This window comes from Plectropomus leopardus, chromosome 7 (assembly GCF_026936395.1).
Source record: "Plectropomus leopardus strain MGB_pleo_1.0 chromosome 7, ASM2693639v1, whole genome shotgun sequence".
In the NCBI taxonomy this organism is placed as follows: Eukaryota; Metazoa; Chordata; class Actinopteri; order Perciformes; family Serranidae; genus Plectropomus; species Plectropomus leopardus.
In genome coordinates, this window is record NC_142182.1 from 25,776,929 (window position 1) to 25,801,764 (window position 24,836).

Genomic DNA, 24,836 nt, shown 5'->3' on the forward strand with positions numbered 1-24,836 from the left:
TGTTTGTTTCGGTGCCGCGCATTGTGTAGACACTCCCTCGGCCACGTTGACAGATGCAAAGCCTTATCAAATGATATAAACGAAATAAACAATATAGCATAATATGAAACGATCAATTTTTTCATCTTCAGACAATATATTTTGTCATATCACACAGCACTGCACAAGATATGTCATACTTGTTTGTGCTGATAGAGTATAACTTTCAAATAAGTTAAAAGTTAATAGGAATCTATGCACTTAAATGCACTTGTCCTGCGATATTAAAAATATATTTGCCATTACACTAATTGACAGGAACTTTACTGTTTATATAGCTCGCTGTTATCAAGCGAAGCCCAGGTTTGAATTAATTTTTTTTGATGGTGTATATTATGTCTCCATTACCTACTGTGTAGATTGGTAAGAGTACCTGAGAGCATTTACCAATAATAGCAGCATTTGAGAATCTCATGTTGGCCTCGAATATAAAACAAAGAAGCTCTGAGTGCTCTAAATCAATACACACAATGGCTAACTAAATTTAATTGTCAAAATTAAGGAGACATCTGGGTAAATGAAAGGGGGTGGGGCATTTTCCTGGCATGGTTTAGTTCAGAGCAAGTGGACACCAACATACAAGCTCACACTGGGTTAACATCACAAGTCTCGCCTGGCTCATAGCAGTAATATCTAAAGGACCACAGTGCTTAGTAAGCATGAATGAATATGACAGTGAAGCATGCCATTTAACAGGAGTTGTCTCAGTCCACCTCAACACGTAAACCTTTCCCACTGATCAGCGAACAGCTGTTTAGATGCAGAAAAACAGACATTCAACAACATGCATAAATGCTCTGTTCCTTATGTTTTTATTTCTGCCATACCACTACCACTTTTCATTTATTCATGACACTCTACTGAGAAAAATGTACATTAATACATCGTAACTAAACACCAGCCCTTGAAGATAGTTGGCACTATGGCATGCCCACAGTGAATTCTTGATTGTAATTGGCTGGCAGGTGTCTAGTAGCGGAATAGTGTAGCCGGACACCTCTGGTACAGGTGTTAGTTTCCAGTTCTACCTCATTGTGCTAGTATTCAAACTGTAGGTAGGGACAGTCATGGGACTTAAAGAGCGTGTGCAAGGGGGTGGGAAAGCTGTAAGCTAAACTATATGGTCCCTAAATGCAGCAGGAGCACCATGGCATTTGGATACCTCTATTAACAGTTGATATGAGTTTGCATCCTTCTGTGTTTTTTCACTACTCAAGGGTTTAAGCTTATTGTTGCTTGCTTTATTGATTGCATCAGCTATGTACTTATAGTTTTCATCAGTGGTGGTGGCAGTATATATCAAATGGCAAACCATTTTTGATGTTGCTTAGTGCATTAACTGTGACACTACCTTATAAAAAAAATGCTTTGAACAGATGTTGCTATTTAAACAATGTAGCTCTTAAAAGAAGTTTGCTATTTGGGTTTTTAACCAGGTCACCCATGCAGGAAATTCATTGCGTCTCTTACACAACATGTTTCCTACCAAGTTTAGGGGTTAAGGAAGGAAGGAAGGAAGGAAGGAAGGAAGGAAGGTAGGTAATAGGGTGTGGAGATCAGATTGAGACAGACACTGAAAGTTGTCGGTTGTTGGAGGCGTGAAGTGGCCAAGCAAGAATTTTGGCTGCTGTTATTGCATTACTCGTGCCTTCTTGCCCCCTCCTTTTGTAGATTGAAAGACAAGGGTTTATTTGTGTGTGTGTGTGTGTGTGTGTGTGTGTGTGTGTGTGTGTGTGTGTGTGTGTGTGTGTGTGTGTGCGTGTGTGCGCTTATGTGTGTTTGTGTGTGTGTTTGTGTATGTGAGTGACTGTGTCATACTCCCTGACCTGTTCAACCAGCCAAGTAGGTTCAGCTGTTGTTCACCTTGATGCAGTTTTGTTGAAACTCCACAGGTTTGTATCTTGGGGAAAGACCCAGAGGGACTTCAGGAATTACAAGCTGCTACTCCCAGCTGGGAGTGAGACAGCAAACTAAGCTCATAAACATCAATTCACAAGAAATAACAATAACAGTGGCCATTGACTTTAATCCTTTTGTGGGTCATTTTTTACAAGGTGCTGCTACAAAGGCTTAAGGCTTTTACCACATCCGCTACGGGCGAGTATCCATTAAGCATTTTTTTTCTGTCAATGAGATACATCTTGAAATGAATCCATCTTGAAATGCATGTTTCTGTCTTTGTTGTTATAGTTTCTGTCTGGCATACAGCTCATCGGGAAAGACAGATATGGCCAGAACAAGCCTCTCCAATATTTCCTTGGTTACCAGGGGGATGAGTCCCGCCCCATTTAATATATAATCGGTTGTCTGAAAAGAAGCAACAGAGACAACACTAGCTTTTTTCTGAAATGTTCGGAGACTCTCAGCTAGAAGTGCTCAGAGGGGTCAAACAAGAGGCTCAAAGCACTCTGAAAACAGATGCTGGGTGCAGAGCTTACTCTCTAGATGGTCACATGCAGCAGCATATGCTCTCTCAGTGAAAACCGTTGAAAACATACATTTGCGCCTAGGTAAAAGCTTGAAGCTAAGCTTTATTGGAAGCCCGATTATTAGTTGCAGTCCCCCTGACAGTAGTACTAAATAATGGAGGGAAACACAATATTAAAATCATCACATCATGATATGTATTTGTACTAAAACCTGCACCAAAAGCAGCTCATTGTATTCAGTCATGTTTGTTGAAAAAGTTCTTACAAAAAGCTTCATTACCCATTTATTCATTGTATGTTGTTCTGCATATAAAGATTATCAGTGAAAGGGCTAAATGTCCAATTAGGGCAGGAACATAAAAGTCAATATGACATAACCTTGTAAATTCATAGTGAGACATGCTGGTACTCAACATAAAATACATCATCAGTTAGATTCTATTGAGACTGTATAACATGTACTGTACATGTGTCTTTAATCTGCCCCCTTGAAATATCAGAGGAACAAAACCGAAGTGATATTAATTCCCACGCCATCCAACATGTTTTGTTTTTCAGAAGTAACTTGCTTGTACAACTTTCACCATCACTTTCTCTCTCTCTCTGTAGCTTACTGGCGGTTCTGGCTTTGTGTGACTGTTGTCTACGAGCTGTTCCTCATCTTCATCCTGTTCCAGGTTGGTGTGCTGATGATCCGGATGCCTTGTTTGACTGAAACTCTCCCATCCCAAAACAGATGTGCAGAGGGAATAATAATACCAAATACTATTCATGCAAACATAAAAAATGTTTATTACTCCACATGCTCGTCTTTCTTGGGTTTTATACTTAGTCTCCACTGGCAGAATAAGGCAGCAGGAACCTTTTTCTGACAGAACTGTCAGTTTTCTGTACATTCACATTGATCATTTGGTAAAGCTCTTGAATGTGTGTCCACAAACCAAAGCAAAGTAGCTACATCCTGGAAAACCTTGTGGTGGAGATCTACAAGTTATCTTAAAATCAGAATTTAACACTGGCCAAATAAAGGATTTTATTCAGAGCTCTGCTTCACTCTCTGATACTTCTTCTGCTGTCATCCCCCTACATCTGCAATCCTGGAAGCCTCTCTCAGTTTAATTAAAATGACACTAAGCCAGACCCAGCTGGCAAACTGTATCTAAAATAAGACATAAACACTGTTTAAAAAGTTTATATACTTAGCCATCTTCCTCCTTGACTTGTGCAAGGAATTAAAATTGTAGCTTGGTAAAATCCTCCTCTAAAAACTGTAATATTGTGCCACAAAGATGTACAACTCACAGAAGCAAAAAAAGGAAGTTTTCTAACTAAGTAACTTGTTATGGTGAGTTCCCAGTTTCACAAAATCCATGTAAAAAGATTAAAGAGGTGTGCATTTTTGCTGTAATTGTTATTTTTAACAATTTTGTACAAACACTGTAAAAAATGATTTGCAGAGAAAACTAACATGTCTTCTATAGTTTTCTTTATAGTGCACAGGTACAGTGAAACAATCTTTTGGTAGAAATTGTAATCATGGTTGTTTAAAAACATTTCGATATTCTGAATATGTCAGTTTTCTGTAACAGTCAGTAGTGGGAAGTCAAATTCCAACACACGCCTTTCAGTCTTGATATGGCTCTGTGTCTCCATATGAGCTCCCTTTTTACAGAGAATAACAGCTGATAGTGTTTTTACTTCTCCTCTAAACCCCTGTTATCCAGACGGTGCATGATGGTCGACAGTTTATGAAGTACATTGACCCCAAGCTCGGGGTACCCCTGCCCGAGCGTGACTATGGAGGAAACTGCCTTATTTACGACCCAGGCAACACCACCGACCCCTTCCACAACATCTGGGTAAGAGTTTTTATTTATTTTATGTCACCTGTGTTTTTTCCAGTTATGGAAGGTTATATGAATCATTTGTAGTGTACAGACATGCCCATTTAAAAAAAATATTTTGAATATGCAGTTCCATTCATGCTCATTGCTGACATTTGAAAATTTCCTGGCAATAAGCCTCCTTCCAAGAAGTAACATTTTTGGCTTGTTGTGGCACACTTTGCCCTTAGACATTACTAATGAGGAAATGACCCAGATCTCAAATCAAATAGGGTGCCAGCTTGAATGACTCTCTCCCTCATCCTTTAACACACTCATTCTCTGTTTTGACACAAGTTCTCCCTCCCTGTGTCTTTCTACTTTGCTTTCTCTCTCTTTTTTCTCATATACACACATGCACAAACTCACAGTTAGTGTGGCTGTGTGCTGACTGCCTCTAGAGCCTTGCGTCTGGTGCAGATTATAGCCGTCAGTAGAACCCGGCCTTCTTTTCCCCGCTGGGGAGGCAGTCTGCTTTCATCGGCAGAATGACCCAGACCCCATCTCTACTGTCTGTCTGTCTGAGTCTCTGAAAGTGGATCAGACTCACCACAGCCTCCTCTAAATTACAGCTAACCTATGTGAATGACCTTTTTAAAATGTCAAATTATTACCACATATTTAGGAAATAGTTGAGGTTGTAGACAATCTTGGACTTCAGGGTAAAAAAACCCCCAAAATGTTCTAAAATAGGAGGCAGAAAGAAGTGAAAACAAATGCTTCTATGGGGTTTAACTATGCTATAAAAAACACAGTGGAAAGCTGGTTTTAGATGTATTTTATACCTGTGTGCAAGTTTTTGTCTTGTTCAGTGACCCAGTACTCACTGTGCTCATTTCTCTGGTTGGTACAAATGTGAACTAGATGTAGTTCATGTCTTGGACCATTGGAGGGTTGCAGTTAAGAGTAGGGCTGCAACTACTGATTATTTTGTCAATGAATGGTTGAATCTGTCAGAACATTTTGAAAATGTCTATTATATTGTGTGTCAGTACCAACGTTATAATGATAAATATAAATTTAGTAAGACTTTATAAAGAGAACTTGTTATATTAGCAGTGTGTTTTTTTTCTCTACAGGACAAGATGGATGGCTTTGTTCCAGCTCACTTCCTCGGATGGTATATGAAGGTATGTATGGAGTAGTGACTGAACACTACACCTGTGTGCACTAATTGATATGCTTCAACCTTATTGTTACTACCCAGTGGTGGCTTAGAGAACAGCTGTCAGCTTTTTAACTGCTCAGTTGAAACAAAATAATTTTTAGTTGCAGTATCATGAAAGCAGCTGAGCATGTGACATTACAACAAAAAAGTAGATTTGTGGCAGTCAGTCTGGATGGCATGTTTCCTAGCCAATGATTACAAAGAAAATACATGTTTTTCTTATGTTTATGTTCCCACAAATATATGAAGACGACTATGCAAACTTGCATCTGTGCAATGTTTGTCATTAGAGAGGCGTTTTCACATTCCTCTACTGAAGGGGGCAATGTCTGTGAATTTCCCTGAAAGCTGAGAATGAAACTTAACATGGGCAAGCTATCTTAGGGATTTCAGTGCAGTGCGCATCAAGTAAAGTCAAGTTAATTTTATTTATAAAGCCCATTATCACAAAACACAGTTTGCCTCAGAAGACTTTACAGCATACAACATCCCTCTGCCCTTAGGCCCTTACATCACCCAAGGAAAAACTCCCCCAAAAAACCCTGTAACGGGAGAAAAAAATTGTAGAAATCTCAGGAAAAGCGACTGAGGAGGGATAATCTTCCAGGACGGACGAAGATCAAGATGGCTAGCTTACTAGAACTGTGACTTGCTAAGGGCCTGTGTCCACATAGCATTTTTCTTCAGCAGAAAAGTGGTGGCAGGATGCTGGGGATAGCTGCATCCAGGCGCTTCTTAAAAAAGCACCCCCAGCATATTTTTTTTTCAGTGATTACTTTGTGTGATTACTTATGTTTTCTTGACACTTATGTGAGCTGGGTAGCTAATGCGCCGCTAAATTAACGGTGGTTAAATACAGATAACAGTGGTCAAATACAGTAAAAAACAAGCTTATAAAGTTACAGTGATAAAAGCACAACACTTACCAGCAACATCCAGTGTCTGTCTGCTGATTGGCTCCCACAAATGGGCTTTTCTGTTTTGTTGTGACAATAATCAAGCTAAAAGAGTGACATCAGCACCACCCCTCTGAAAAGTTCAGAGATTTTTACCTAGAGCACCTCTGAGCAGCCACCCAAAAAAAGCCAAAGTCCTCTGAAAAATGCACAGGGCACTGTGCTTTTACTCAAGGCAGCTGTATAGGCTCTCTCTTCAAACAATTGTAGAAAAAGATGCTAGTGCTAAGGAAAAAAAAAAACAATGTGGACACAGGCCCTAAGATTGCAAGCACCTCAGTCTTAACCTTTAATATGATCACTATGTTAAAAAAAACTGTCATTTAAAACATGATCAGTCTTTTCTGTCATAAATTGACAACCAGCCCTCTGTTGTATGAAAAAGACTGACAGCACCACTATGCTGTGTTGCATTTTCAGGTAGGATAAATGTTTCTTTCTGTGGTATCTTGCTGACCTCCCCCCACTCACATCCCTTTTTGTTCTCTCCTCTTCCTCAGACTCTGATGATTCGCGACTGGTGGATGTGTATGATTATCAGTGTCATGTTTGAGTTCCTGGAATACAGCCTGGAGCACCAGTTACCTAACTTCTCAGAGTGCTGGTGGGACCATGTACGTACCAATATTACGGTTCTTCTTCTAAGGGTTAACAGGTGTGCCCTCAGAATGGTGTTCAAAATAGACATACTGCAGAGAACAAACAGCATTATGACCCTGGGTGTGTTTGTCTAAATGTGTCCACATATGACTGAGATTCTTGTAAGTCACGATGAGAACAGACGTGACTTGCAGTTGTGTACAGACTTATTCAAAAGTAGTGTAACAGAAGCAGTAAATGAAAAAAAAAAACATGTTGCATGATGTTGTTTAGCAGTTGCAGACATTGAGGGTTAGGGTGCAGTGAATGAGGCTGGTAGACATTTTTTAATAAGTCTGGCAAAGTCTGCTACTCAGCCCTGTTTTCTCAGATGCTATTCAGCAGCACAGATTGGTAAACTTCTCTCTGTGTACTGACTTTCCACAAGTTTACTAAGGTCACTGTCCCTCTGAGCTGCTGCTCTGCAGTGCAGTGACTGCTGAAAGCACAATCCAAAGCCTTGTCTTGCATGAAGAGTTGAGGTAGTTGTCTTGCATGAAGAGTTGAGGAAGACGTGAGCACATTCAATATTTATTTGTCCTTACTTCAAAAAAGACAACATTCCTACTAAGTTGTTTACATGTCTAATGAAAATGATTATTCTTGTTTACTTGCAGCTGTGTTTACTATGATTAACATGCTCTAACATGCCGTTTATCACATCAAAATATGGACTTGTATAACTGCTTTTGCCATTTTGTGTCTTTGCAGCAAAAAAAGATTTTTTCAAGGTTCTCCAACAGTGCTGAACATTTCCTTTACTTTTATTCCATCAAACACCTTCTTTAAAAGGCCAGTGTTGCAATAATTGTACATATCTAAAAAACTGTTTGTATGCAAGCCTTTCATGATGTTAAAATAGGTGTGTTTTTCCTCCTGACCAGAAATGTGGGCTATTGTTTTGGGCATGCATCTTCTCAAAACCTCAGTTAAGACGCTTATTCTGAATGTGCCATATATATATATATATATCAAGAGAATGCTTCTAAACCCCCCAAAATATCCCACTTTTCTTAATCAGAAAATGCTTCCATCAGAAAAAAGGCCAAATGCAGAAGATCCAATTGGAATATGTATGCTGTTGACATGAGCCATATTAAATTCAGAATATTGTCATATTTTGGAACAATACTGTAATTTTAGTGTTCATATAAATGTAGTCACTGTGATTTTGTAATATCCCAGAACCTGCTGCCTGCTTGTGCCTTATTAAAGCTGTTTCATTTTTGCCTTTACGCTTTATAGTAGCAAATAAGTAACTATTAAGCTACATAATAGATTGTAAACAGACAAATAGTGGTGGTATTAAAGGACAGACTGTTGACAGTTAAAACACATAAAGTAGACTGTATCAGTTGGAAGTAACGGGTATTATTTAAGTTATTACAAAACAATAACTTTTTTACTGTAAATTTGGAATACAAATTAAACGTAGTTTATACATAAAAGCATGTAAACATCTAGTATATATGTATATCATTTTAATAAAGAGAAACAATTGTGACAACAAGTTGTTATGCTGTGAGATTTCCCTCCCAGGTTGCAACAAACTAATATGAGATATACCAAGGAAATCTGTCCACTCCCACTCAGTCCTAAGAAAAGGTCTGACTTGTGTAGGTGGATCACAGTAGGGTAGGAGCTTTACTGTGGCTATTTTTTTTTTACTCTTTAATAGAATAATATGTTTTTCTCTCTTTTTAGTGGATCATGGATGTGTTGGTGTGTAACGGTCTGGGGATCTACTGTGGGATGAAGACCCTGGCCTGGTTATCAATGAAGCCCTACCAGTGGCAGGGCCTGTGGAACATTCCTACATACAAGTACGACTTAAAACTCAATACACTAAACGCAAAAAAATCAGCCTTTCTAAAGCAAGATTGTATATGTAGATGTATAACACATTATCAGAACTAGAGTTGTACCCATCAATTGGTTGGTGATTGGAATCGTTGGATTTTCAGCTTGATCTGCTATGACTAGTGACTGATCAGTCAGTCTCTGATTTAGCTGATCCTATGCAGCTCGCATATACATGCACACGCTGCACCATGGTTCAGGCTAATATTATTTCAAGCCATGTTTCCAAGTGCTCTAAGAAAAGTTATATGTATGTTTGTGTATGCTGTAAATTACAGTTCTTAGGAAGAAAGAACATTGGAATCGGCTAAAATCTTGGATGGTCAAGCTTTTAAAAAATCAGAAAAATTGGAATCAGCCAAGACAGTTGCTATGGGTGCATCTCTAAAGAGAATAGTACTTTTATAGAACCGATACCCTGACATTTGAACAAATTATACTAATTTTAAAGGTATATTTCTTCAACTGAACTTCTCCTATTTATTGTCTCTAATTCTCTTGTGTCACTGATGTTAGATCAAAGGATAATGTTCACGCTCAAAAGTATTTTCCTCTTTGACCTTTGAAATATTGTGTATTAGTATTGCTACCTTTGATTACAGGAGTACCCACTTTGCTGTTTTATAATACTATTAATGTTATTTCTATTTGTATCTCGGCCGTGTCTTCTTACAGGGGAAAGATAAAACGTATAGCTTTCCAGTTCACTCCCTACAGTTGGGTAAAGTTTGAGTGGAAGCCTGCTTCAAACCTTCGTCGCTGGCTTGCTGTGTTAGGCATCATCTTTATGGTGAGAATTATCCTGTTCTTTATTGACACGAAAAAGGGACTTTTGGTCATTATGGCAACAAAGAATGAGATTACAATACATTGAAAAATTGTAAAGATATTAACATCTGTGCCCTGCCTAAAAGATTGCTTTCTTTCTACATTTCCTTTTGTAATATGATTACATTTGTGTTCGTTGGTTTTCTTAAAGGCTTATATAAACTATACAATATAGGCTTTTTTAGGCATCACTTTGTGGTCAGATTTTTTTTTTTCTGAAGCTATCTAGCAAGTACCTTGATTCTGCATTTGTTAAAATTTAGAGTAAAAAGCAATTTCTGTTTTGACAAGTCCTTACTTTGATAAGGTATGTTAAGAAAATATAGAATTTTTTTTTCTAAAATAAATTCTCAGTACCAATAAAATTTGACATTTTATTAAAAGATACATAGGAATAATTTGAGTCAAGACCTACAAATGTAGGTACACTGACATACCGTTGAAGTGACGTCCTATTCTGTTACCATTGATGTATTTTATTGTTAATGCCCCGAAATAAAGACACTTGTTATTTTATCTCCTCCCTTCCCAGTTCCTCCTGGCAGAGCTGAACACCTTCTACCTGAAGTGCGTGTTGTGGATGCCTCCAGAACACTACCTGGTGCTACTCCGCCTGGTGTTTTTTGTTAACGTCGGAGGTGTAGCCATGAGGGAAATCTACGACTTCATGGATGACCCGTGAGTAGCAGCTACATCAAGTTGGCTTGTGGGGGGTTGCAGGGGTTGGTTGAGTTCATAGGTCGATCACATATACAAATACAGTGAGTAAAACCATACAGCGTCTGGAATACTGATCAACATCAGAAATTGTTGATGCACTAGAAACTTGGTGGCATTAAAATTTTTGTGAGCGCACCACATACAGCTGAAACATGCTATAGCTTTTACTCAAGATTTTTGTGTTTACAGTTTTACGTTTGAGAGGCTGCTAAATGTGAGAAAGGGTAGTGTTGCTACATTCTCAAAAAGAGGAAAAAAGTAACAATAAGTAACACTCCAGTGAGGGAATGACTGGTCAAAAAAATGTGCTCACAATTACTGTATGTAGATGTATAGTCTGCTGGTTATCTGTGTGGGCCATTGAAACTTTCCAGTTCAGTTCTACTTTATGTGCCAGTATGTGCTGCATGTGAGCTTGTTGTTAGGAAACTCGGAGCAGCTTAGGGAGGGCGTTTATTTATCTGACTGATAGTATAAGCTTCTTATCACATCCGCCTATGGAAAGCAAATATATCTGACAAATATGCAAACACTCTTGTGTTCACTTCAGCAATTGACAACACTTTCTTGTATTAGAGGGGTACTGGCAAAATGGTTTTAGTCATTTGTTTGAGGTCGTCATTGAGGAAAGTCTTAAGTTGACATATGTTCGTCATTCAGAACATAGTCCAACTTACTACAGCACAGTGACTTGGTTTTAGAAACAGTGGGGCGAAACTGGGGTACAAAGACGAACAATCAGCTGTACATAGCATGACATTTTTGTCTTATTAATGGGTATAACTATTCTGATGCTTTCAGACAACTTACAGACTAGCTCTTCTATTTGTAGGTACATAAAGGACTATGTATAATGCTTTTTATGCAGCTGTGTAACCTTAATACTACTATGATATAGAGTGTTTTTTTATGTGCTGCCTGCATCACAAGCCTACCAACTAACAGTGAAAACATTCTCCCATTTGTATTTCTTTTCCATGAAAACACCTTCTTGTGATTTTCCCTACAGGAAGTTCCACAAGAAGCTTGGCCAGCAGGCGTGGCTGGTGGCTGCAATCACAGTGACTGAGTTCCTCATAGTGGTCAAGTACGACCCCAACACCATCATGCTGCCCATCCCCTTTTTCATCATGCAGTGCTGGTTCTTAGGAATCCTCCTCATCTTTACCTGGACCCTGTGGCGGTTCTTCATCCGGTAAGAAGCAGGGTGGGGTACAGGGCAGGGGGGGAGCAAGTAAATGGTTTGGGAATTTAAAAATAAAAATAGTTATAAAGCTACTTAAAAAAACTTTGACATTGTATGCCTAAAATAATTACAAAATGCTTTGCTCATTCAAGTAAAGATATTTTTTGCAATCAATCCTTTGACTTAAAGTAAATTACAAAAGTAGTCTACAGCTATGACTATTTAAAAATCCAGATTTTGTGTTCAGAGATCTATCAGTGCAGAATGTGATAGCTGTGTTTTTTCTTTGAGTGGGATTCAAGACAGGTGTCAAAAGAAGAAAAGAAATAATTGATCTATAAATTGCTTTTTTCTGTCAGTCTGTTCTCAGTCACTGTTGCGCTGCAAAAAGTACAGTTTAATCACAATAATCAACTGAGTTTCATGAATGTGGTTTGAAAGATACCCACATATTTTTACCAATGAATAGTCAGAACCTTTCTATAACTTATCATTTTTTCCCCCATTTTCATAATCTTATTTAGGTAGATAGAAATATTTTGGCTAATGTACAGGCCACATCCAGTCGTACATTACTAAACACGCACTCCCCAGGCATTTGCGGATAAGCACTACTGCTAGGACTTACTAGCTTTAGACCTTCCGCCAACTAGTTTCATACCCCAATCAACCAGACTGGCACATACATCCAAAAATGTCATGGCCGTTTCCCCTGTAGTTGGGATAGAAAACTGAAGATCCTGTAGATGTCAGTGCAATTTGATGTGTGTTTGGATTCTAACTTTACAAATATTTGTGCATTTATTTCTTATTAATTCAAAAGTCTGGTCTACGGACATGTCTAATAATTATTTTGTAGCCTTACCTGAACCTGAGTGTTCAGAATACCTTAAGTTATGGTTGATCGCCCGCATGTCCTGTCAGTCTTTCTCCGTCCAATGACCCAACACTGTCACCAAATATTGCAGATTCAGATAGTCATACAAATATAGACGTATACCTCAATATTTACCTTTTCCCTCCTGTTTGAGAGCACATTTTCTCTACCAAAAGCGTGTGCAGCCGTGGTGATGACAGGATGCCGGTCTATATGTATGATGTCATATTAGTATGTTTCAGCGGTTACGCAGCTTAGCCCTAGACTTTAAATTAGTAATACAAGACATGCATTTCATGTATGTTTTGGAATTTTTAGGAACGTATTTGAAACAATATCCAGAACACTCTCAAATCTTTTCTGAAACATTCTGTCAATTCACTTGTCTGTTGCCTGGAAATGGTTTTACTATTTAATATTTACTTTACTATTTTAATAAATTTTCCAGGAATTTCATGACTGTCGGAGCCATGGGTTTATGTGCATGTGATCCCATCCAATTAGATTTTTTTCATCGATAGGCCCTGTTTCTGATTTTCTTTTTTCCTTCTGACCTCATGCAGCTATATATTTTAGGTTACTTTTAGTTTGATTTGCCTTCTAGTGTTCCTGTTAAGCGTAGCCATGCCCCAGCATGCTAAGCTTCTTGTCTATTTTCTCCTCCCCCATCCTACCTTCCTCTCTCCCTCCCACCTCCTTCCTGCCCATGCTCAACAGTTATGTCCATGTCCAGTGAGGTAGGTATAGGAGAGAGGCGGTCCCTCCTATCAGCAGTGTTGTATTTTGTTTTATTTCCCCTCTGATACACCACTGTTTGGATCCATAATTATATTCAGAAGATCTCTGGGATCCTCTAGACAGATATTACTCCACATGGGTCCTTCTGCATGGCACTTTTTGTTTTTGTTGCTGTGAAATGTATCATCTTTATTTTTAGCATTCCCCTTCACATCATTTTTATTCTTAGTTGCAGTGAGTCAAACACATGATACGAACGTCAGCTTTTGCTGACAGTGTAGAAGTGATAGACAGGAGACATGAAGACTCATTGAATGTCACCCAGAGGAAATGTTTGCACACCTCACACACACATTATGTGCCCGTCGGCATGCCAGCTCCTCGGACTGAATTGCCCATCACATGATGAGAGCCAATCAAATCAGCTTCCCCACTTCTCATGGTGCACCTCCTCCAGTCAAACAGCACAGTGCATCAACGACACCAGACACCAAAGCATGCCATTTAATAGTTAATTACACCTGGGTGAAATTGTATTTGCAGATAGTTTTAATGCTTTGTATTAGGTCTCTATGGTTACAAATAGTTTGGCTTTATCTCCCAAAATAGCATTTTAACCTTCATTATGTGTTTGGTGGGAAAAAATATATATATATATATATATATATATATATATACTTTATGTCATTGTTAGTCTCACCAATCACAGAATCTGTATTTACCTGGTATTAACTTGCGTTTCGGTGATCAAACAAAAGTGGACAGCTGAGACACATCACCGTCTACACCTGTGTCTTTCATGTGTCTCAAGTTTACCACTTGTGTTCAGATTTTGTTGCTGCCTTGGTTACGCTTGAAGGCCAAAGGGCCCTGCGCGCAGTTATTACTGCCACACTCATCGCTGTCAACAGAATTCAACACTTAGATTTTGTAGGGTAAAATAATGAGTGGTCATGCAACACTGTCCATTCAACATACCCATGTCCTCGGCTTGCCCTGACATTGTTACCCTAACCCTAACCAATCATCTTACTCACCGAACCAATGAATGCAATAAGCCAGTCAGAGGAAGAGTAGGGCGGGTCATTCATTGGTGATCCTAGGAAACACTTGCATTTGCATCAGGGCGCATTAGCCCAGGGTTTATACTACAAAAGGTACATGGTGAGTTGCATCCCAGACCACCTTAGCAAGTGGTTTGAGAGATGACTATGTGACTTGGTGGTTTACACTTTTATTTTGCGGTGTCCACCTGTGATCAGCCATGACATATGTTGATACCTAGTATGAACAGGATCGAAGATGCCACTGTGAACCAGACTTAAAACAAACAGCAAAGAATTATCTTCAAATATCATTTGACCCAGCTGTACAGGTTTAGGTGCGTCATGTCCCTCTCCCTCATCTTATATATTGCATTTGGCATCCACAGACCATGGTTAGTATTGTGGAGATGTATCACTTCATCTTTGAAGACACTGAAGAATTTTGGTGCTCCACTATTAATCGTGCTGCAGATTGTTGTTAACATAAATGATTAATCCCCCCTCAGTCTGTGTCATTGATTGTTGTCAGACTGACCCATGTCTTGATCTGTAACACATAAATGGTATACAACTAGGACTTACACATACGAGAGGTAGCCAGATTAGACATTTTAATTGATTTCTTGATATTGAATTGATTGAATTAATATAATGCACTGCAGTAAACTTACGTTTTGTTGTGAAATATTTCTCTTTTTTTTTAACCTTGCAATTCAGGATCTCTGTCACTGTAGAAGAGACTGCCAAACTGAACTTTTGGCTCTTCTGTCCAGGTGGATTTAGAATGTTTCCTGCAAAAAACAGCTATAATTGATAGAGAGGGACAAAGTGAGGTAGCTTATCATTACCCTAAGAAAGTAAATGTATCAGCAGCATCAAAGTACCATTTCAACAAAACAAAAAAAACAACAAAATGGTTCATATATAATGTTAAAGCTTACTGGTTATTAAAAAAAAACTGAAACTCTTAAAAGAACATCCTTACTAGCAGATATTTAAATTTAAGCACCTTTTTATCTTTGTTGTGAAGAAGTTTAAACGCAAGAAGAGCATTTAGCGAAGAAATGGACAGAAAACCAAAGGAGCATGTCTCATATATTCAGAAAGTGTCCTGCTGTGGAATAACACATTGATGCTTATGGAACAGAAAACAGAAAAGTGTTTCCGAGGCTGTTTTTTTTAAATTAATACTGTTTCTGGTTTTCTTCAATCCTCTCACAGGGACATCACACTCCGTTATAAAGAGACCCGTCGACGCAAACAGGAAGTCCCCACAGACCGGGACCGTCCTCTGGGTAATGGCAGCACAGCCACCCCATCCGGGCGGAGCAAACTGAACGGCAGCTCAGAGATGGTGCGGCAGAGGAAGTCCTGAGGGGGGAGTCGTAACCAGTTAGTCAGCCACAATCGAAGGAGAAAAGACAAGGTTTGATGGGGGAAAAATTGAGACTGAAAGAGTCTGACACAAAGACACTTGTAGAGACAAACGGATGGACACATGTAGGTGCTGTGTAGACTTTTTTTGTGCCTACATGAACCAAGTAGTCATTCAGCAGAGGCGAGGGGTGTAAAAGGCAAGTTTCATTCAGTGCATTGCCTAGTTATTGTCTTACTACAGGGATTTACCTCATTATATTTTTAAGAGCATTTGGGGAATTCTACACAGGACCAGATACATTTTTTTGTTATTTATACTTTACTTTAGATGTTGGGTGATGAGGGGAAAAGTGGAGGGGGGTAGTAACAAGGGAAGAAGGTAACCAGATAACCAGGGAAGAAGATAGACTCGTGACCAAGAATTGACAGCAGTTTCCCGTTTTCTCAGCTGCATACATAGAAAAAGATTGCGGAAACATGTCTACCACTGTAAATATGCGTCATTTTGTGTAGTCGTATCAGTGCAGATGAGAAAAAGGAGAAATTCAGAGCAGTGATGCGTCTCTGTAACTTAACTGATGTTCAGTATCTTGCTGAGATTTTGGGCACAGTATTGCCAAGCAGCAGTTAAAATGGAGCCTGGTCAATAATGACACATTTCTGTTATGTTCAGTTAGATTTCCACTTTTTTTTTGTCCATTGATTCCCATGCATTTTTGACAGTTAAGAGTACTCTTTTCTTAGGTTTGGTCGCAAGTTCCTGATACATTGTTTACATGTAGGCGACAATATGAGCTTTTCATTTACAATTCAGGGTTCTCGTTTCTAGAAGCACTGAGCCTTGAGGTCCTTGTAACTGCTGGGGTCCTCACTCAGTCTGACACAGAGAGGAGGAACTGGCCAGGCAGTTCTTTTCTCTCAGACTTTGTTCTTGAAAAGAACGACAAGTTTGTTAAATAAAAAAAACCCTAAGATGTACCATATTCTAGTTATTTAACTGCTGATTATACGTGATATATGGGGTAGAGTTCGGGTGTTTTTTTAGATGTTTTGTTATCACTATTGTTATTTCTTTAGGGTAAAACAATTCTGAACACTAGATTGTACTTCAATTTCTTTTTGTATAAATGAGGTTCTGAGAAATCTGCAGCACTCTAATGAACACATCCATGACAATCACACTGATAGAGAGATGTGCTCCGCCCTGATGGAGACATGATGGCTCACACACAGCACAGTAACGAATGGCAGAGATCGGGATGTCCTTCCACTGAAGCAGGACTGTAATGCAGGGCTCAACTGATTCAGTCACATCACAATGTGAATTCAATATCCATTTTTTTATGCTAAATGGTTTTTTTTTATTATTCAATGCTTTGATTTTTATTCAGATATCACGTTGTGTTGTGTCTGAAGTAGCTGAAACAAAATGAAAACAAAATTAACAGGGGAGAAGTACAAATTTAGGCCCCAGTCAGACAGAGCGTGCTGCTTCTTTTTTTTCTTCTTGATGCTCTTCTTCTCTTATTTGTTTTTTATTATTATGACTTTTAACTTACAGATCTGTACCTTAAAATCTGCATAAAAAATTAACAGGCTGAGGGCACTTGCTATGGCTCGGATTAAGGGTGACAGGCTGTTCTCAAATGTCACGTATGTCACAGGGAAACAGATCTGTATGGTTATATGAGACTCTTAGAACGAGAGAAATCACAGGGCGTAACATCACCTGGTCCTGATCCTTATTTTAGGACAAGTCAGGAACAGTTTTACAATGTACTCTCAATTGTCAGGCCTTGTGGTTTTCTTGCTTACCTTAGGTGATGTTAAAGTGGGGTAACAGCTTCACACAAACTTATCGCCACCACAGAAGGCCCTTAATTGATGTGATTTGAAATGGGTAAAAAAACACTGATGATATCAGGTTCTTATTCTGCTCTGAGTTGAATTTTTTTCAACTCAAGGTGTTTATAGTGCTCCTGCAAAAATGTGAGGTGCTCAGCAAAGCCAAAGCAGCGAGCAAAGTGCTTTACTCACATTAAAAATGATTACAAAAAGCCGTCCAGGCTGCTAAAACAAGCTCTGTCTGATCGGGTTTTAGATATGTTTTGGAAGAGAACCATCTTTTTCCAGCTCTGCAGGGTTGCCATATTGCACATGCAACAAGCCAAAGCTTAGATGTCATTCTTGCTAAAGCCATAAATGCCTCTCAGACCCACTTTAGCTGCTCAAACAGCTGTTGAACCTCATAAAGATTCCTTTTCATTTCAACTAAAGCAGAATCCCAAAGCCATTGGGATCAGTCACGGCAATTTTTATGTTGCAAAATTAGATTGATACCTGAAGGTCAGAACATGGAAACAGTACTGAAACCAAATTTATTTGTGGCAAAAAATTGGAGACCTCCACTTCCTCATTTCCATAACATTGTCTCTCCATCTAAATGTATCATGTCAGTAGTTTTTGATTTCCTTGCCAATTGCATTATCCTTAAATGTAGTTATTAATTAATTCAAAACTATTCTAATATTTAATTAATTGTTTGTGATATTTTTTCAAGCAAAAACACCAAACATTTTACGGTAGCTGCCTCTCCAGTGTGCTGCTTTCTTTTTTGTCATATGTGATAGTAAATGAAATATCTTTGTATATTGGGGAAAAAAAACAAAGAATTATTAAAATAAGTATCTCATAATGGCCATTTTTTCGGATCCTCTCTAAACAAAATGGCCAGTTAGCCGAAAAAATACGTTAATCAATAATTAAATTAATAGTTAGTTGCAGCCTTAGTTAGATGTTCTGAACTTTTCATAATGCTCCAAAAAATAAACTTTACATTGAAGTCCAAATTGGGAATAGCACTCTTGTGTTCCAGTCTGGATATTCACTGTTCCCAAAAATGTCCCACAGAAAGCTTTAGTCTTTGTCCTGTTCAGGTCTTGTGACTGTCAGCGAAATCAGCTGTAAATTTCTGTCACTCATTGTGTCACAGTGGCTACATACTGCATAGTTGAAGACAGAGTAGACGACATTTGTGAATCTAGCTCCAAATTTTCCTGTTGTAAACTAGGCTGATGTTTAATGACACTATCGTAATTTTCTTGTGAATGTTATGCAGCAGAATCTGATGTTCAAATGAGAGGGTCTGGTCATGTTTATTTTGCCATAAACACTAAACAGAAGTTCGCTGTTTTTCAAGACTCATTGTCATGTCCTCCGGTCTGTTAATGTTTGCATCGTTCACCCTCTTTTTTGAATACAGTGATTGCTGTGCAAATTTGAAACCCTAAAATTATGTTTAGCTGATTTGTCAGTTTGTACTCGTTATCCTGTGCTGTGCTAATTCAGTTGCTTGTGAACTTGGTAGAAGTTCAGGAAGTTTGCTTTTTTCTCCTCCTTTCTTAAATTAAAGCTTTTAGACATGGGCTGGGGGTCCACTGTGTACCTGTGTCATACCTTGGATTGGTGCAAGCGATTTTGAAACCAACCCAAGTCATGAATTTGCACATCAAAATACTGAAATCAGGAGCTGTGCTCATTAATGAGCTGTTAAACGAAATAGGAACCAGTCCCAAAAAAGGACCTCTTGTATAAGTGTGCTTTAGGGTTCAGTGTAGTTTCACCTGCAGCCACATGGGGGTGGTAGATGATCTGTTAAGATCTCTGCACTGTGTTTTGTTCTGTGGACAGTGATCATTTGCAACTTGCTGTAAAAGCCATTTTCAACTTGGTTTGTGTAAATGTGAACATGTTGAAGATCTTTAAAACTGAAATATGCTGCTGCAACACATAATTTTATAATGTTTTCAATAAAATCAACAGAAAACCTAAATTTAGTGTGCTTGCTTGTCAGCAAATCACAAAGAGAGGCAAGTGTTCATAAAACTTTTCTAAAACGGCATTTCATGTATTGTAGTTATGTGAAAGTATAGAGTTTATACTTAGTCTTGTAACTGTTAAATTTTGCTCCCTAGAGGCAAATCCCTAATCAGTCTACAGTGTGCTAAACTAAGACACTAAACCACCAATGCTCTTAATGGGTAGGTTGCTTTCATTGAGATGGTGAGAGATTGAGAGCATGTGGTCCGAAAATGCATAAAAAAGGTCGTACTATAGCAAATTGTCAAAAAAAGCATAAAGAAGTCACACCATAGCATGTCGTCCAAAATAGCATAAAAAAGTCATGCTACAGAATGTTGTGCTAAAATGCATAAAAAAACATGCCACACCGTGTCATCCAAAATCACCCTGAAAAAGTCATATTATAGCATGTCGTCCTATATCGCATAAGAAAAGTTTTACAATACCATGTCGTCCAAAATAGCATAAAAAAAGTCACACTATAGCATGTCATCCAAAAACGCATAAAAAATTTAAATTAAAGCATATTGCCCAGCTACACGGGGGACTTCACAACACCCAGCTCCATGGGGGTCTTCACGTCGCCCAGCTCCGCAGCTTCTCGGTCAGCTTCCGACGATGCCTCGTCTGCTCCCGGCTTGGCCTCCGACGATGACGCCTCATCTGCTCCTGACTCGGCCTCAGGCGACACCTCGTCTGCTCTCGGCTCAGCCTCTGACAACGCTTCATATGCTTCCAGCTCGGCCAGAGCCCCTCCCAGAGCTCCTGTTGGGCATGGTCCACACCACCTAGTGACTTTGAGAATGTCTGTGGGTCAACTGAAGCCTTTCCCTGTGCTCCTCGAATTGTTTCCTGCCTGGCTGGAGCTCCTCCCCATGTACTTCTTTGTACCTCTGAGACTGTTGCTAGCTCAGCTGGAGCCACTTCCAGTGCTCCTGCTTCTGGGTCGTCCAACGCCATAACAGCTTCTGGGTCGACCGATGCCACTGCAGCTCCTAGATCGACTGACGCAACCGCTGCTTCTGGGTCGTCTGACGACACTGCTGGACCAGCTGCCCTGTCTCTGGCTGGGATGCGCCATAACCCTCCGGGCCTTTTTCCGGATGGGACTCACATCGCTATCCGGGCCTGTCTCCAGATGGGATGCGCCTTGGCCATCACCTTTTAGCCCCAGCCATCGCCCTTCAGCCCTGTCTCCAAAGGCGACATACGATAGCATGTCGTCCAATATAACAGAAAAAAGTCATACTATTGCATGTTGTCCGACAACACAAAAAAAAGTCAGTCTAAAACATGTATGATACTATAGCATATTTTTCGAAAATGCATATAGAAGTCATACTATAGCATGTCGTCCAAAATAGCATGAAAAACTCCTTCTTCCAAAAGATCATGACAGTCATACCATAGCATGTTTTCTGAAATAGCATAAAAAAATCATACTATAGCATGTTGTCCCAAAGTGCAGGAAAAAGACTTAAGCATTTTGTCTGGAATAGCATAAAAAAGTCATACTATGGCATGTTTTCTGAAATTGCATAAAAAAGTCATACTATGGCATGTTCTAAAATCACATTAAAAAAATCATACTACAGCATGTCGTCTGAAATAGTATAAAAAAGTCCAACTATAGTATGTCGTGTGTAGTATTGTATAAACAAAAATGTCAAAATATGGCATGTCCCAAAAACAGCTAAAAACTGCATAAAATAGCGTGCCGAGACACACCATTGCATAGACTGTTACAAAAAACACCATAACATGGCATACTTTAAAAATGACCAAAAAAAGCAAGGCTATAGTATGGTGAAAAATGACAAAAAATGACATATCCCAAAACAGCCAAAAACATCATAATATGGCATGTTAAAAAAATTACCCAAAAAGCAAGGCTATAGTATTGTGAATAATGTTAAGTCAAGTCAAGTCAGTTTTATTTATAGAGCCCATTATCACAAAACATGGTTTGCCTCAGAGGGAATTACAGTGTATGACATCCCTCTGCCCTTAGACCCTCACATCACCCAAAGAAAAACTCTCGAAAAAGAACCCCTGTAACGGGGGAAGAAAAAAGGAAGAAACCTCAGGAAGAGCAGGAGAGGATGATGAGGGATCCCTCCCCCAGAATGGACAGACGTGCAATAGATGTTGTAAATAACAAATGAAATACAATCATAGCAAAAAGGAAAGAGAAAGAGAGAGGGGAGAGAGGGGGAGAGAGGCACAGCAGTAATGGAAACAGATGCATGTCATTTTACATTAACAATAGGTGTGAAATTATTAAATGCACTTTATGATGATGCTGAGGGTGATGATAAGAGTCTCATGCGTATATTGATAGGGAGGTGTCCAAAGGCAAGATCACGACATCGGCGCAACCAGGACGAGACCACAATCAGCACGAGCAGAGGGCACAATATCAATGCAGCCACAGCACGAGCACAACCAAAGGCAGGGTCACAGCATCAGCATAGCTATCACCACGATCAGGCACAGCCAAGGTTACGGCCAGGATTCGGGAAAACTAGGAAACAAGGGAGCAGGAATGCTCCAGAGAGGCAACGGGATTAGCGTAGTGCAGTTCAACAGACCCAGGCTCCGTAATCGCGAGCCCCAGGTAGTGACACTACCACATGGCTGTCACAGATGCAAGGCTAAGTTAAACTACTGTGGCTAAGCTAAGCTTACAAATGGCTGTCACAGATACAAGGCTAAGCTTAGCAGTGAGGGTAATGCAGTAAACAGACATGCATGATTTTCAGATGGCAGGAGTAAGAGAAGAAAAAGGAGCTCAGCGTATCATAGGAAGTCCCCCGGCAGATTAAACCTATGTTTAGTCTGTTTAGTTTACCCTTTTTTTTTGGTTTAGTCTACCCTGAAAAGTAGAGATGGTGTCTGCCACCCTGACCAAAACTGGAAGATCTGTGGTAGCTGAAGGCTCTGGTTCCTATCCTACTTTTGTAAACTTTGGGAACCACAAGTAATCCTAAATTTTCAGAGCACAGTGATCTTGAGGGTTGGTAAGGAATTATGAGCTGCGACAGATAGGATGGAGCCTGACCATTTAGAGCTTTGTAAGTAAGGACGATGGTTTTAAATTCAATCCTGGATTTCACAGGGAGCCAGTGCAGAGAAGCTAAAACAGGAGAAATATGATCCCTTTTCTTGGTTTCTGTTAGAACACGAACAGCAGCGTTCTGCACCAGTTGGAGAGAACTAAGAGATTTGTTGGGGCAACCGAATAATAAGGAGTTACAGTAATCCAGCCTAGAAAAAACAAATGCGTGAACTAATTTTTCAGCATCTGTTTAGGACAGGAAATGTCTAATTTTTGTGATGTTATGCAAGTAAAAGAAAGAGAAATTAGATCTAGAGAAATTACATTATTAGAAAAGGAGCTTCTGAGGTGTTTGGGGCCAAGAACAATAACTTCAGTTTTGTCAGAATTCAACATCAAGAAATCATGGCTCATCCAGGCTTTTACATCCTTAAGACATGTTTGAATACTAGATAGCTGATTACTTTCATCTGGTTTCATAGATAGAAATAATTGCGTATCGTCAGCATAACAATGGAAATTTATAGAGCGTTTTCTAATGATGTTGCCTAGAAGAAGCATATATTAAGTAAAAAGGACTGTTCCAAGCACAGAATCCTGTGACACTCCGAAGCAGACGTTAGTTTGGAGGATTGATCATTGATGTGAACAATTGGAACAATCTGATAAGTATGATGTTAAAAAAATTTTAACATCATTTTTTCAAATATCTGGAAAATTTTCCAAAAATATCTGGAAAATGCTGAAAAGTGGATGAAAAAGGGACATATAGAATGTTTCTAAAACGACCAAAAACACCAAAATATGGCATGTTGAAAAAACGACCCAAAAAGCAAGGCTATACTGAAACAAAAATGTGAAAAAATTGACATGTCCCAAAAACAGCTGAAAGCAGCTGCAAATTGCATACAATCTTGTGTTGAGACACACCATTGCATAAAATGATGCAAAAATGGCCAAAAACACCATAATATGGCATGTTGAAAAAATGATTCAAAAAGTAAGGCTATAGTGAGGCAATAGTACCAAAAATAACATGTCCCAAAAAGAGCTGAAAACACCTGAAAACTGCATGAAATAGCTTGGACATGCCATGGCATAAAATTTTGCAAAAATGGCCAAAAAACCCATAGTATGGCATTTTGAAAAAACCACCCAAAAACCAAGGCTATAGTATAGCAAAAATTATAAAAAATGAAGTGCCCCATAAACAGTTAGAAATAGCTGGCAACTGCATAAAATAGCATTTAATAGCGTATTTGGACCCGTCAAGGCAGAAAATGTTGCAAAAATGGTCAAAAAGACCATAATATGGCATGTTGAAAAAACCAACCCAAAAAGCAAGGCTATAGTAAGACAAAAATCTCAAAAAATGACATGTCTCAAAAACAGTTAGAAAAAGCTGGAAACTGCATTAAATAGAGTGTTTGGACCCGCCATGGCATAAAATGTTACAAAAATGGCCAAAAACACCCTAATATAGCATGTTGAAAAAACAACCCGAAAAGCAAGGCTATAGTAAGGCAAAATGTCAAAAAATGACATGTCTCAAAAACAGTTGGAAATAGCTGGAAACTGCATAAAATAGCATGATGACACACGCCATGGCATAAAATGTTGCAAAAATGGCCAAAAACACCCTAATATGGCATGTTGAAAAAAATGACCGAAAAAGTAAGGCTATAGTAAGGCAAAAATGTCAAAAAATGACATGTCCCAAAAACAGTTAGAAATAGCTGGAAACCGCATAAAATAGCGTGTTTGGACCCGCCATGGCATAAAATGTTGCAAAAATGGCCAAAAACACCCTAATATGGCATGTTGAAAAAAATGACCCAAAAAGCAAGGCTATAGTAAGGCAAAAATGTCAAAAAATGACATGTCCCAAAAACAGTTAGAAATAGCTGGAAACTGCATAAAATAGCGTGTTTGGACCCGCCATAGCATGAAATGCTGATAAGAGTGTCAAAAACACCATAACATGGCATGTTGAAAAAACCAACCCAAAAAGCAATGCTATAGTAAGGCAAAAATGTCAAAAAAATGACACGTCCTAAAAACAGTTAGAAATAGCTGGAAACTACATAAAATAGCATGATGGCACACACCATGGCATAAAATGTTGCAAAAATTGCAAAACACACCCTAATATGTCATGTTCAAAAAATGAC

At 39.0% G+C, this 24,836-nt stretch overlaps 1 protein-coding gene across 2 annotated transcripts in view; it reads left to right on the plus strand.

Annotated features, from left to right (window-relative positions):
- Nucleotides 1-19,578, plus strand: part of ptdss2 (phosphatidylserine synthase 2) — a 32,945-nt gene extending 13,367 nt beyond the window's left edge. For both annotated transcript variants that reach the window (XM_088080317.1, XM_042495957.2), the window contains exons 5-13: nucleotides 3,078-3,145; nucleotides 4,193-4,327; nucleotides 5,431-5,481; nucleotides 6,976-7,089; nucleotides 8,819-8,937; nucleotides 9,650-9,764; nucleotides 10,335-10,480; nucleotides 11,532-11,717; nucleotides 15,591-19,578. In XM_088080317.1, the coding sequence (XP_087936443.1) occupies nucleotides 3,078-3,145; nucleotides 4,193-4,327; nucleotides 5,431-5,481; nucleotides 6,976-7,089; nucleotides 8,819-8,937; nucleotides 9,650-9,764; nucleotides 10,335-10,480; nucleotides 11,532-11,717; nucleotides 15,591-15,744 (1,088 nt within the window). In that variant the 3' untranslated portion in view covers nucleotides 15,745-19,578. The remainder of the gene's footprint in view (nucleotides 1-3,077; nucleotides 3,146-4,192; nucleotides 4,328-5,430; nucleotides 5,482-6,975; nucleotides 7,090-8,818; nucleotides 8,938-9,649; nucleotides 9,765-10,334; nucleotides 10,481-11,531; nucleotides 11,718-15,590) is intronic.
- Nucleotides 19,579-24,836: the final 5,258 nt, after the last annotated feature.